We start from the raw sequence: 14,748 nt of genomic DNA on the forward strand, positions 1-14,748 counted from the left end.
ATTGTATATAGTTTTTTTCCCCACAAAAATATAAGGGATAAAAAGTTCTGAATGCCCATATTTAATCTATATAAGCTAATTACCTTATTTCCATTAAGATATGAATTATGATTTCATTCTTGATCATTGAATTTTTGGTGCAAAAACATCCATCTAGCTAAATTTGGAAAATTAGGATTCAATCATATTTTAAATGTAATATTTCAACTATGATCACCTATCAACTATAACATGTTTCAACTATGAACAAATCAAATTATACACAATACAAAAGATGTAAAAGTTTTTTAAAAGATGTTTCAAAAAAAATTATAAAAGGTGTTCCAAAAATTATTTCAACTTTTCCAAAAATTCTGGTCTTATTTAAAAAGAAAAAAGTTTCAAAGGTTCTAGAATTGTAATCTCTGTCTACCGAACGACATTGTAAGCTTGAACAAAAATGTGCCAAGCGATATCTAAGGATCAGTGGAAGCAATATGCTCTAAATGAAAACATGCTGATATCTGTGTTTGCATACAGCATCACCACCACAGGTCTTACATTTTATTTATTTAGCATTCAATTCATTCTCATCCTTCAAGGAGACAAATGGGTGTGTATCTTGTTTTTGATATGTAACAGAATAAGAGAGTTGGAAGGAAACTTAGAGATGTTCTAGTCCAACCCCACATATGTATTTTGGTTTTGGTTTTGGTATGCTATTGTAATCAGAATTTACTTAAAGGCTAATTAAAACCATTCTTCAATATTCCCTCTGTTGCTCAAAACATACCATAATGATTACAGGACCTAATGAAAAAAGCTAACCTAATGGCAAATTCACTCTCTGCTATGGCAATCTGTCTCCTTTGCCCAGATTCCTTTTCCTCCTCCAAAATTGCAATGATAAATTTAAGACCCGCCATCTTCAGCTCAATGTCACAGCTGGACTTCTGGATCATCTCCATGGCATCTTCCAGCTGCTCCACGGTGCTCTTCTTTCTGGCCACCTTCACACTGCAGAAAGCTGAGCAACAGATCTATCAGCACAATTTTGCAATCAGTTTCCCAAAAGTACCCTCCTCATATCTACTTGCTATTCACCCAGTCAACCAGAATACAAATCCCCCTACAGGTATGTTAGCCTTTTCTTAGCAACCTTTTCCGTCTATATTGGATATCTGGAGAGAATCTTTGGGGATTTCCTACCATATGAAGCATACATGCTGTAAAAAGAGCACGAGGCAGATCCAGAAGATGATGGAAAGACAACATCAAAGACACGCTACAGCAGCATTAAATAACAAAATGGTTGAAGCAACAAGAAGTGCAAGAACCAAAGCTCTGTATCTGTCTCAACATTCAAAATGGTAAAAAAGGAAATAAAGAAGAAGATTGGATATAACAATCTACACCAGCAAGTATCAGTGAGGAATACTGTAAAACAATAGGTCTGAATGCCAAACAAATCTTTCCAATTTCAAAAGTGAATTTAAAAATTAGGTGATCATCTCTTGAGGAGGGACGTATTACCACTCCTTTCAAAATTGGTAGGATCATCTCTTCTCTCAAAGAGGCAGATATCACAGAATGGATCCATCCCTTGGTCGCCTCCTGAGTCACCTTAACAACTCAAGAGGGGCAGGATTTAACAAACAAGTGGCTCCACCAACAGACTGGAGGAATTTGTCCATTTCCTTGTGAGACACAGAATCAGACTCCATCTGGATAACTTCACAAGACTGTGCCGTGGGCAACTCAATTGGTCTTCTCCAGATAGAGTTCAAATCCAAATAAATCTGAGCGACTTTATCCACCAGATAGCATGAATATTCATCACCATGGTTCTGCAGATGATCCTACAGCTCTCCCCTCCACCAAAGAGGGAGTATGTTACTCTGAATAGGACCACTGAGCAGCTACTGGTATAATTCAATAATAGCAGTGAACTAATCACATTTTACCCCCTTTTTTACCATGATATAGGCCCATGAATGGGCTTTCACTCATGTTTGGTTCGATTCACTCTTTGTCTTTCTTCAAAGACACTCTAGGCATCACTTCCTGCATTTCATCTTCCGGAGCTCCTTGAAGAACCAAGGAATCGGTGCATAGAGAGAGGCTGCATAGAAGCAGCCCAATCCAGATCCTGTCACCTGCCTATTCCAGGCTGCAATTACAGCTTCAACTGAACTGTTGACAGACCTTCAGGGAAAACCCAAAGCTTCCTCTGAAACTTAAGTAAGCCCATCAGACACCTGAGGTGGGCCAATCTAACAAAACTATCTTCCCGCATAGGTGGTTGGCAGGGGTGGGATTCAAATTTTTTAACAACCGGTTCTGTGGGCGTGGCTTAGGTGGTAGGCATGGCTTTGTAGTCATGTGACTGCGTGGACATGGCTCGGTGGTCATGTGACTGGCTGGGTGTTGCCAACTCAACATCACTCACATTGAGGCACGCATCTCCTCACCTGGCCTCTCATGACTGTGGGGATGCTGCAACAGTCGTAAATGTGAAAAATGGGCATAAGTCACTTTTTTCAGTGCCATTGTAACTTTGAATGGTCACTCCACACAAGCAAAGTACCAGCAAAGGAGTGGGGAGAAACTCCAGAGACATTCCTGAGACAGGAAGTCTATTCCTGCCAAGAATGTAATAAGGGTTAACGGAGAGGCCGTTTCTGTAAGCAACACCAGAATGTTTCCTTCCTGCCTTCCTTACAGGATTAGGCCAGTAATTTCTTCTAACAACCGGTTCTCCGAACTGCTTAGAATGTTAACAACCGGTTCTAGCGAATAGGTGCGAACTGTTAGAATCCCACCTCTGGTGGTTGGTCCCGGTAAGCCAAAGAGCAACCAGAATGATCTATTCATGGCAATGAACTGATGGCAATGCCTTTCAACCTCACAGCACACTGCAATTGTCCTGAGACAAAAACTAGATTTAACATGCAACCCACAGTGTACATTGGGCTCTCTATTATTTAAGACAATATTACAACTGATCTTCAAACTGATATAAATGCTAAGTTACCTTCTTGAAATACTCAAACATTATTTACAGCAGAACAGTTTGTATTTGTAGTCATAGCATTTCTTACTGCGTTATTAAGTAACGCTTCCTCATTTACTTCACCAACCTATTGCTTTTGCAACAATGTTTGTTCTCTGCTATCTTGAGTTTGTTTATATTGTTCCTTGTTTTTTAAATGTTTTTAATAATTTGTACACCATCCAGAATTGCTAGGACTTGGATGGCTATACATTTAATATGTTATTGTTGTTATTAATGGAGTCTCTAAAATTGCAGTCTGAAACAGCACTGTGGGAATGCCTGTATACCTAAGGCCACCTTTCTTCTACTATATTCCATGGCCCACATGACTCTATAATGGCCATGGGATGGAGGGAGGTCTCTAGAAAATGTGAAGCACCATTATGGTAAATCGGGCTTCATAACTGGCTAAATTGGATATGTCAGACATTTTGTGAAGTGGGAAACTCAGCCCCAGCAGAAAATTTGCTCATAACATGTTCTCAAAATTTGAAATGTGCTTTAAAATAATTGTTGCACATTTTCAGTCTGTTCTAAAATTCTGCACACACTACAACAATGGCCCCCAACCTTTTGGGAACCAGGGACTGGTTTCATGGAGAAAGGTTTTTCCGTGGATGGAAGGGGGTGTGGTTTTGCATGCTGCCTGCATCCCACGGATGGGGTTTCACTGGTATGCCCAGCCCAGTTTCTGGCATGCCACGGACCGGTCCTGATCCATGGACTGGGGATTGGGGGCCCCTACGCTACAGGAAACAAACTGAAGTTTATTTAGGATCTTTCTAACTCCATAAATTGTGAATCTGTAGCGGGACAACAATTTTTAATTGGTTTATTTTATTTATAATTTTGTATGCTGACTATCTGACCAGAAGGGGACTCTTTAATATCAATCATTGCTACTTTCTGTCATTTGCTGTCAATAATGTGAAGCAGAAGTGGGAAGTACAGAATATTTTACAAAACATGTTTCATTGGCTGCTGATAGCCATGAATCCTGATTTATCAAATCAAGTTCTCATAGCAACCTTGGCTATAAAATGGAAACCTGTATGCTAAATCATTACATTTTCAAGTTCAAAGCATAGATACATTTCATGACAGTGACAGTTAGGAATTCTCAATGAAGCTAAGTTTTGAAGTTCCTCTAATCAATTAATATGTCTGATACTGCCTGGCACTTACCTTTGACTTTCTCATCCAATGTGTCTGGAAAGAAGAGCCCTTCTATTTTGGGAAATGTGTTAATCAGCCGTCTGTCACTTTCCTTTGCTGCAAATGGAGTTGGAGAAGACACTCTATCAGGCAGTGTATCTTCTTTTGTTTTTTTGGACTTCAGGGCTTCAGAAAGGTCACCATAATTTGCAGAGAGCATTTCTGCATTTGGGCAGTTCTGCTCTGTACCTCCCTTGCTAAAGAGATATTTGAAATAGACATGGGAGTTCTGCAGATCAATTTGAGTGGTTCCCTGACAATGCTTGTTCAGGAGCTGTAGTATTTTCTGAGCCAACTCTACTGAAACACACATCTGGATCAGATCCTCTTCATTTAGTCTTGATAGCTTGAAATGCAGAGAGAATAAAAGCACAGCGTTCCTATTGCAGTTTATTACCAGAGTTACCTAGAACCATACCAAAAGCCCACAAAATCAGATTGGGAGAGTTCACTAATTCCACTTGGAAATTTGGCCCTTGAATTTAGAGCACCAAAGTTATCTATGATTTGCCAATTTGGATGACATTTGGAGGTAACCTAATATCGGCAGTTATTTTGAACTTCAATTCCTATCATCCTCAAGCAAACTGTCTGAAAACTGGACCTTTGCAAAATTCAAAACTGTATGCAAATAATTTGGAGCTGGTTTCTTAAATTAGCTTCATTGACTCTGGATCTATCCACATGGATCCAGTTTGCTTTGGGGCTTATCTTGAATATTAGATATTTAGGGCTCTGTAACTATCTTTCTGATTACAGAATATAATCCCAGGCACACAGAAATACTTTTCAGGTATGGTGCATCTGATCTTGTAATACAATTACTTTTTTACAAGCAATGCAGCCTATACAGTGTATGAGTTCTCATATCAAATTAAGCAATTAGCTTGAAATCCCTTTCTGGTTGGATTGATTCTTCTCAGTGCTTTACCTTCTGATTCTGCTGGATGAAATGAACAACTTCTTGATGCTTATGGACTTCTAGCTTGTTAATGAAGAAGAGTAGTTCCCACCATTCAGCTTGACTTAAAGTCCCACCGTCCTTATTCAAATGATCCGTAAGGCATGGTAAAGTGTATAATTCTTTGAGTGGTTGGCAATATCTTGGCTGGTTAACTGGAAATAAACAAAAATGACTAAGAGATGTTATATGTGGTTTCTTGACACACTCAAGTTAAACGGTGGCATCAAAACAGAAATCTCATAACAGAGATTTTGCTACATGCTAATAGGCAACTTAATACTATAGCTATTGCAACTTGAACTCATATATGTCTACTCAAAAGCCCCATTATATTCAATTTGACTTATTCCTGCATAAGTATAGGATTACCCTGTTAATATACAATTAGAGTAGCAGCTAAGAAAACAATTGTTAACCCTATACTTATTATTTACTTATAATTAGTAAATATATTCATATTTTAACAATCAATTACATTAATGAATTCAAGTGGGCATACCTCATCCATATTCGAGTTACAAAAGCATTTAAATAGTAAATATATCAAAGGTATATATCCTAAACAGATTAAAAAGTAAATATATAAAAACATACACTACATTATTAATATGATGATACGGAATTTTGTCTTGATTAGGTAAGTTCATTGAACTTAATAACTAAGTGTAAACTACTCCTCAAAGTTACTAATATTGTGCTCTTCACTTTTTGGTCAGTATTAAATTAACTACTGTGTCAGCTCAAACAAAGAAAATACATTTTCTCATCTCAGCAGGGAATGGAGGCTGAGAAGATCATGGATTTCCTCACAGCTTCAGATAAAAGTGTGGCATTCCCAGGAAAAAAGGGAAAACCGGAAAGAAAGAAAGAAAGAAAAATATATTTTTGTGCTTCGGAAAGCCTGCTGTTTTGGGAAGAAACGGATAAATACTCTAGCCTAAATATCTAGCTGTAGAATTTTAATTTTTATGTGTGGTTTATTGGTGCTGTGTAAGACACCTTGTTTTAATCTTTATAACATTGAAAATTATGTTTAAAAGATTTTGTTTTGCTGTTATTCATTTATTTTAAATTTGGTCTGTTTCCCAAGAAAAGGCTGAAACCTCATCATACACCTCCAAGTACGAAGCCAAGATAGCTGTGATGGGAAAACTCTGCCCTGTCATCTGTAACCTACCCTCTTTTCAATTTGCACAGATATACTGCATTTGTTACAGGCAAAACACATGTTCTATCTCTAAACCATTATTCCTCCCAATAATGGGAGACAGACAAGAAAACATTATTTCAGCATTTCATCTGCTTAAACAGGAAAGTAAGCGTGAGAAAACTGAAATCAATCTTGGCATAAATAACAAAACTGAAGCTCAGAAGCAGAGAACACTCCTAAAGTAACTTAGCAACTGAGTGAAAGGGTATCTAAAGGGTATCTAAAAGGGTATCTTTAGAGGGTATCTAAAAGCCCAGCAGAATCTTACCTGTGTTTTGTCTCAGAAGCTCTCTAAGAGTTGATACCTTTTCCTGGGCTTTCTGCTCTGCATTTCTTGATGAACCAACAATCTCAATCATGTGCCAATGAACCCAGTATGTACGGCCCAGAGACTCCCAATAAACCTGGAAAATTATAGAGTTATAAAATGCCATGAATCTGGAAATTACTGCGTTGTTTTCAGGGTGCTTACAGATCACTTCCTTTATGATCCAGTCTAGAATCATAAACTCCACACACACGAAAATTCTTCTCCTATAAACAAGAGTTAATATACCAAGCGCCTTATACAACAATTATCAAATAAGCCACAAACTTCCTTTGAATATAGATTCACTTCTTGTGCCAATCTGGGAAGCACAATCGTTTGAGAAACTCAATAGGATTCCTAAAAATCAAATATCTGTATCACTCCTTCACCATCATATCATCACCTGGAGGTCCCTCCCCTTCCCCACACTGTAGTACCTGCACAGGCGGTGTGCCATTGTTGCTCTGAAGAAACTCGCCTTCATCCCCTGCACAGACTTTTTCATAATTTTCCAGCATCCGCACATGCATGCCACGCACCAACGTCTCTCGCACATATTCCACATAGCTCTTACGACTAGGAAAAGCTGAGTGCAACTTGAAAGCACAGTTTTCTTTCTGGGGCACCTCTGCAGCTGATGGGACGGTTGGAATTTGGTGCTGGAAGATTGACTGACATCGTTTCTTTTGTCTGAGTGAGTGAAGCTCTTGATTCTGATTCCATCCCATAACCTGGATTAACTCTGAAATGAAGTGGGCCATAGCCATGCTGAAGTCAAATTCACATTGCATTCTCTTCTTTCTCTTTGAATCTGAACTGGAGGCCATGCAAGGTTCCTGTTCATCTCTCCACTCTGTGATGTTGTTGAGTTTGTCCATGAGAGAGGTAGCACATAGATAACGCTTTACTAGAGAAAACAGCAGTTTTCCTGGAATCTGAAACAAGAAGATCATTATCTGTCCATTGCCAATAATTCTGCTATTGACTCAAGGCAGCATACCTTTCAGCTTACTCCATAAAAAGTTTCACCTTTTAATATGTATCTGACATATTCTTGAGTTCTAGTAGCTTTCCAATCAAATGTCATCAAAGCTTATACAGTCTTTTCATCCCTCCATGTATTAGTTTTACTCACTACAATTTAGGGAGAACATGTAGAAGATAGAGAAATCCTAAACTGTTCTCCTTTTAGTACTGTAACTGCAACTATTTTACATCCACAAGATGCTAGCAGCAGAAGTGCCAGCCATTTATTTTCAATCAGAGAATGGATACCAGTCATTATAGGTAATGAAAATTCAGAGATAAAATTGTGTCATTTCTTTATCAAAACTGATTTAGCCACATTAAGCTTGCCAATTGAAAGGCAAGATAAGCACAGCTTCTAAATTTATCACCAGCTGCTAAAAATTACATGCTCTTCACAATTGACTCAGATTCTTTCTAATTCAGGTTTTAAACTGAAAATGCCTCATCAGTAAAGAAAGCCACACTCCCTTGCCAAAACCTTTTTGTCAGTTAGTACCTGAGGAAGAGGAATCCCTTCAAAAGATATGTAATGCTCTTCAGATGATGTTGTTTCTGCAAACAGCTCAAGAAGGGTATAGCGACTATCAAAGTCCATGTGTTGTTCAATACCATCTTGCTGGCTCAGGGACAGGAGAACATAGGCTCTGCTTCCTAAAACAGAAAAACGTATATAGCTTTTTCCTTACTTGCTCTCCAATGGTCTTAAAAATCTAATCCCATAACTGGGTAGAAGCAACTTTTTTTAGCCCACAAACAGGTATCCGGTAATCCATTAACAAAGCCTCATACTATAAACAAATTTAAACAGGATGACCTGCAAGTTAGGACCGAATAACAGAATAAAGTTGAAGGGAATTTGGAAGTTTTCTAGTCCAATCACCTGCTCAAGCAGCAAATCTCATTCAATTTGAGACAAATGGTTATCTAATCTCTTCTTATAAACCTCGGTGATCAAAGTCAGTCCTGGAAGAGATCAACCCTGACTGCTCTATAGAAGGCGAGATCCTGAAGATGAAACTCAAATACTTTGGCCACCTAATGAGAAGGAAGGACTCACTGGAGAAGAGCCTAATGCTGGGAAAGATTGAGGGCAAAAGAAGAAGGGGATGGCAGAGAATGAGGTGGCTGGATGGAGTCACTGAAGCAGTAGGTGTGAGCTTAAATAGACTCCAGAAGATGGTAGAGGACAGGAAGGCCTGGAGGAACATTGTCCATAGGGTCACAATTCGTCAGGCAGGACTTCGCAACTAGCAACAACAAACCTCCATTGATGGGAGCACCCACAACTTCTGAAGACAAGTCTTTCCACTGATTAATTGTTCTGTTAGAAAATTTCTCCTTATTTCTAGCTTGTCCATGGAGATTCTCAGTCATCCAGGTCATGGTTGTCCCAAAGATGCTTTTTACAAAGCACCTTTGGGACATATTTCTAGCTTGGTTTTCTCTTTGATTGCTTTGTGGAATAGCTTGATCCTCTCATCTTAGACACTGGAACATTGCTCTAAAGCCACTCATAGTCCTTTTTTTCATTAATCTAGACATACCCAATTTCTGCAACTGTTCTTCATACTTTTTAGCCTCCAGCCCACTAATTATCTTTGTTACTCTCCTCTGCATTCTTTCTAGGGTCTCAATATCTTTTTTTACTGTGGAAACTAAAACTGGATGCAATATTTCAAGTGTGGTCTTACCAAAGCATTATAAAGTGGTACTAACACTTCTTGAGATCTTGATTCTATCTCTTTGTTAATGCAGTCTAGGACTATGTTGGCTTTTTGACAGCTGAAGCACACTGCTGGCTCATATTTAAGTGATTGTCCACTAGCACTCCAAGATCCCACTGGTACCATTGGGATTATAAGTCAGCACTTCAATTACTAGCATGTCTTTATCAGCACAGAGTTTTAATAATTCTGCTCAAACAAGGGAGATACTTTTATTCACCCTTTCTGCAGTGTCAAGAAGCTGTCAGTGTCAATGTCGTTGATTCTTTGGGAAGATGCTTCTGATCAATTTCGCCGCATAGAGACTTAGTAATCCCCGTGCCCAAGGCTATTAGTAGTGCTGTACAATTCCCATGCCCCAGCAGAAGCAGCAGCTGATCTTGTTGTACAAAAAATGGGACATGCGGATTCAGAAATGCTAAAACAAAAAGCGTCCCCCTTCCCACATTCCTCAGGAGTTCAATCATTACAAGCACCAGTTTGGAATTTAGAAACCTGCTCAAACATAAAAATAATCTGCAACCACAGCAAAAGGGCAATCCTTGACATCAAAACAGAAGTGTACAATTTACTGAATGATTTAAAAAAGCCTCCCCATATATGAGAAAATTTATAAACTTATACTTGTGATACATTTATAACAATTAAGAATGCTTTACTTACTTTGAACCAAACAGAAACTTCTTTTAAAATTAAAACAAATTAACATTTGTAGTTTTAATCTGAATTGACTACCAACTTTATTTTATGAATATATCATCTGAAAACGTTGATGTATGTTCATCAACTATAAATTAACTTTTAATAGGCAACAGTTTCTCAAAATTTGCCCCAATGACTCAGTCATCACTCTGAAGTATTTATCAACATCTAACCAGTTAGGATTTCTAATTATATTAAGGATGGGATTGGAGGTCTATTCAAATCAGTAAGAATAATGGGTTAGCACTGACTTTCTGTATTAATGAATGTGATTTTCAACTAAGCATATCTAAATACTTGCAATCCCACAGGCAGGAATTTTATATTAGTTGTGGGCATTTCCTAATATGTCATACCTGCATCATGACAAGCCAAAGCTCTCAGCATCTTCCCAGCACTACAACGGATTTGCTTTTCCTCATTGCACAGCATCTTCATCAGAAGAGTAAGGGCCCCGGTCTCCTTGAAAATGGTCATTAATGAGCCAATACTGGCATAAGCACTGAGTATATGGATGGTATTCAGTATGGATGACTGTGGAACAGGGATGCTTGCTAGTTGCCAGGAAGCTCGCTGCACCAGGTTCCTGACATCAGCTTTCATCTCTGCAAGAGAGGCTTCATCTAAAGTGTCTTCAGGAGGGAATAAGTTAGGTACATTCTGTTCCACCACTTGTTCCTTGGGCTTCCTCTTGCCTAGTAATATTGGGCAGTTGGCATATATATCCTCTGACGACATCCACATCAAGATTGTCTGTTTTTTACCTTCAGCTGAAGAGGTTTCGACACTGTTTTCTTTATCATTATCCAAGCAAAAGATGTTCCAGCGGATCAAGTACTCAGTACAGCCATTGTGACCACGACGTTGCCGAATTAACTCCTCAGGATAGGCTTGACGTTTGGGTCCAAGATGCACCACCACATCCCCATTTTGCCTTTTAATCCTCATGACAGGGAATGTATCTGCTGGTGTGATAAAAGGCAGGTTATGTCATGAAGAAAAACCAAAAAGGATTTCAGTCTAATAGCCCTGAGAAGAAAAATGCAGATGTCAACCCAGAGGACATCTTGGAGGCTTCAGGGTTGCCACACCACAGAGGGGAGGGGAAATAGTTAGGCGGGGTTTTGTAGCCCAAACAATAAAGTTTTCCTGTGGGAAACAAGGACATTCTCACAGGTGGCTGGACAGAGGAGGAGTGAAATAACTAAGTAACTGGCCAGCAACTGGACTGGACAGCATGACCAGTGACTTGAAGGAAAGGGGAAACTTTTACTTTTTAATTAGGGGAAAGCCGCAGGAATTTTAGACTCGGCTTTCACCAGTTGTGCCAATATGATGCTTCGAATAAACTGTTCTTTGAGGAACCTGCTTGCCTCAGAGTTCTCCTTTCTATGGGTACATTACTTGGAACGCTGACAGAAGGAATACTTGCTTTGGGATAACTATAGATTGCTATAAGAAAATTTGCCCAGCTAAGGGAAAGTTCATCAAGTAATTATTTCTGTTGGAATCAGAACTGACTTATCCATTAGGCACAGCAACTCAGTGCCAGTATTCTTTTTAATCATAAAGTCTAAATGAATACATTGTACTTATTTGATGCTTTTCAATAAATAAAAGGCAAGATATACATACAATTTGAACAGCAAAACAATGATATAGTGCGAACGGTAAAATTTAGTAACTTTGATGAGATATAAGAAACATAATTAATCAACAAGCTAATAAACATATCATTTACTATTTACAAATGCAAGAATCTGAATCTGAGCTGGTGTGAAACTTGGTTTTTTAATGCAGTTTTCAAACTTCCTGTTTAGGAAACATTTCTGTCAATCTTCCTCCATTCTGCTATGGGTCCCCCACGCATGACAGACCATTCTGCAATTGTTGCAGGGCGCTGTCCAACGTACTGGCAATCAAGACCCAGATATGGGTAACATACAAGACTGAAATAATGTTACAGTAGCACCACTTTTAAAGTTGTTCAAAACAGAGGTCATAAAAGGATGTACACATATAAGGTAAACGCTTGGTGTTCTGTTAAAGAGAGGACTTTAGCAGGAAACAGCTTTCTTTACTCTAGATGACAGATTCTTTTTTATAATACATTTATTATAAAGAAATTGTGCATCTAGATACACATAACCAACAAAAGAGCACCTCCAATATTGGTAACTATAGTTCTGGTAGATTTAAAGGGCTATATAAATTCTTTTATCTTTATAAAATCAGATCTGGAAAAAATTATGAAGTGCAATAAGATGAAAAATAGACACAAGGCATTTTTTCTAAGATTCAGCTATGCTTATCTGATGCTATTTATACAATCCCTACATCTAATTTTAACCAGAAAGGACAGTATCTGAATATTTATGAGCACTTCACATTATCTGATAAAATGCAAAAAACTAGTGCCTTTCTCAGTTTAATTCAGTCCAACTTGTGGGACTGCTATTTCCATCATCCATACTGAGATATGTTACAGAGGATAGATCAAAGTCTAGACCCAAGACAGCTTCTAGTTAAGAAACATGAAAATGTGTGATTTCCTGAGTGGTGACCATATTTATCTGTGCAGCATTTAACACGTTTCTACTTCAGATTTGGGGGGACTTTAAAATTCTTAAGGCTGAATTCACGCTGAACATGGCACCCACGCTAAGATAATGCTGCAGACGGAGGTGGTGGCCTGATGGAAAGCGTGCATAATCTCAAGTATCCAAGCGCCAGCCTTTCACACATGAGATGTCAATATATAAAAAGGACCGCTATTGATCGCTTTGTTTCCTTTTGAATTGATTTATTTTTCCTCGTTCTAGGCCAGGGGTAGGGAACCACTGCCCCCTTTATGATTTGTGGACTTCAAGTCCCAGAATTCCTGAGCCAGCCATGCTGACTCAGGAATTCTGGGATTTGAAGTCCACAAGTCATAAAGGGGCCACAGTTCCCCACCTTGAACAGCCGCCTCATGCCCAAGGTGCTCACAGGATTGCGCACCGGCTCGAGCCTATCGGTAACAGAGGAACGCAAGTCTCGGGGGGGCGGGGAGGGCGGAGCTTAAGGGCGGCTCGTCCTTCCTTGGAATGAAGAAGAGAAGGAACCCGCGGGAATCTTTTCCACCCAGACCGGGAGGCACCCGTGCAGTAGTAGCAAAGCCCGAAAGTCTTGAGCTTCAGCCTACCTTAAACGCGGCTCCAAAACTTAGCCGTAAAAGCAGCAAATCGCCGGCAAACCTTGCCTACCAACTTCCATTTATTTACCCTGCCCAGTCGCTGTCTCATCCACTTGTTCTGCGCATGTTGCCTTATTATTAAAGATGGTTACGGGTCCTCCGATAGGACATAATTATGCCAAGATCGCTTTTCAAAGGGGGCGGTTAAACTCAGGTTCTTGGAAAGAGATTAAAGGATTGCAGTATTCTTCTCCAGGCACCAGCGTTAGATACATTCTCGGAGTGTGAAATCAGATTTTTCTTTCCCGGGTCTTTTATTTCTTTCCAAGTTCACTAATTTGCGTTTGAACAGGAACTCCTGTGTGCTGATGTGCTACTGTAATGAAGTTAATACATTTTTATCAAAGAACTAGAAGGCAAAACATGCAACAATGGACGGAAATTAAATTGAAAAGCAACCTAGAACTAAGATAAATTTCTCAACGATGAGAACAATTAACCAGTGGAATGCTTTGCCTTCAGAAGCTGTGGGTGCCCCCTCACAGGAGGCTTTTAAGAAGAATCTGGACAGCCACTTGTCTGGAATGGTAGGGTGTCCTGCTTTAGCAGAGGTTTGGACTAAGTAACCTCCAAGGCACTCGCCATCTGTTGTTCTGTATTCTAAAATGGACTGTTCAGCACCCATCCCAAGAACAGGCAAGATAACTATATTTTATTTTAGTGAAAGTGTTAGTAATTCTTTAAAGGAGGTTTTCAAAACCAATTAAAACATTAAAGCAGACAAGCAGAAAATAACCTTGAATATGTGAATCTAGAGAAACAGCTGTGGCATCAAAATTAATTCACTTTTTATCATATTAGGTTTTGTGGATCTTAGTTCATTGTACCAGATAAATGGCATGAGCATAATCCTGAAAGGACAATATATGCAGCTGTTGTGAGGAAGGCTGAATAGTGAAAGGACTTTGAGACAGAGATGCTGCAGGAAATGGATATCTATTCTCCAAAGCACCTGATGGCAGGACAAGAAGCAATGGATAGAAAATAATCAAGGAGAGAAGCAACCTTAGAACTAAGAAAAAATTTCCTGATACTTAGAGAAAAATTAATCAGTGCCTTACACTGGAGGTTTTTAAAGAAAAGATTGGACAACCATTTGAACCATTTGAAAGAGCATAGGGTTTCCTGCTTCAGCAGGGGATTTGACTAAAAGACCTCTAAGGTGCCTTCCAACTTCGTTCTTCTGTTCTTCTATATAAAATATATTTGCTGTTATAACTGTATTCAAATTATTGAGTTATTTTCTTTGTGAGTTTGACAATGTATAGCAAATTTAATGAGAAAATACAAAAAGCCATAAAACATTTTTTTCTAAAATGGACTAC

General features: G+C 38.9%; 1 protein-coding gene across 4 annotated transcripts in view; it reads right to left on the bottom strand.

The window, feature by feature from the left end:
- The window catches only part of LOC113433350 (cullin-9-like), a 32,735-nt gene extending 19,234 nt beyond the window's left edge, over nucleotides 1–13,501 (bottom strand). For 3 of the 4 annotated variants that reach the window (XR_015743344.1, XM_026695895.2, XM_087931876.1), the window contains exons 1-8: nucleotides 13,373–13,501; nucleotides 10,545–11,153; nucleotides 8,259–8,413; nucleotides 7,171–7,668; nucleotides 6,692–6,827; nucleotides 5,181–5,365; nucleotides 4,220–4,595; nucleotides 808–1,006 (exon numbers count right to left, since the gene is read on the bottom strand). Coding sequence is in view for 3 of the 4 variants with exons in the window: in XM_026695895.2 (XP_026551680.1) it covers nucleotides 808–1,006; nucleotides 4,220–4,595; nucleotides 5,181–5,365; nucleotides 6,692–6,827; nucleotides 7,171–7,668; nucleotides 8,259–8,413; nucleotides 10,545–11,136 (2,141 nt within the window). In the remaining variant the exon portion in view is untranslated. The remainder of the gene's footprint in view (nucleotides 1–807; nucleotides 1,007–4,219; nucleotides 4,596–5,180; nucleotides 5,366–6,691; nucleotides 6,828–7,170; nucleotides 7,669–8,258; nucleotides 8,414–10,544; nucleotides 11,154–13,372) is intronic. The other variant, XM_087931884.1, reaches the window with a different exon arrangement.
- Between the last annotated feature and the right edge of the window lie 1,247 nt (nucleotides 13,502–14,748).

The sequence above is a fragment of the Pseudonaja textilis genome, chromosome 1 (assembly GCF_049901715.1).
Source record: "Pseudonaja textilis isolate UNSWEBS1 chromosome 1, rPseTex1.2, whole genome shotgun sequence".
Taxonomy (NCBI): Eukaryota; Metazoa; Chordata; class Lepidosauria; order Squamata; family Elapidae; genus Pseudonaja; species Pseudonaja textilis.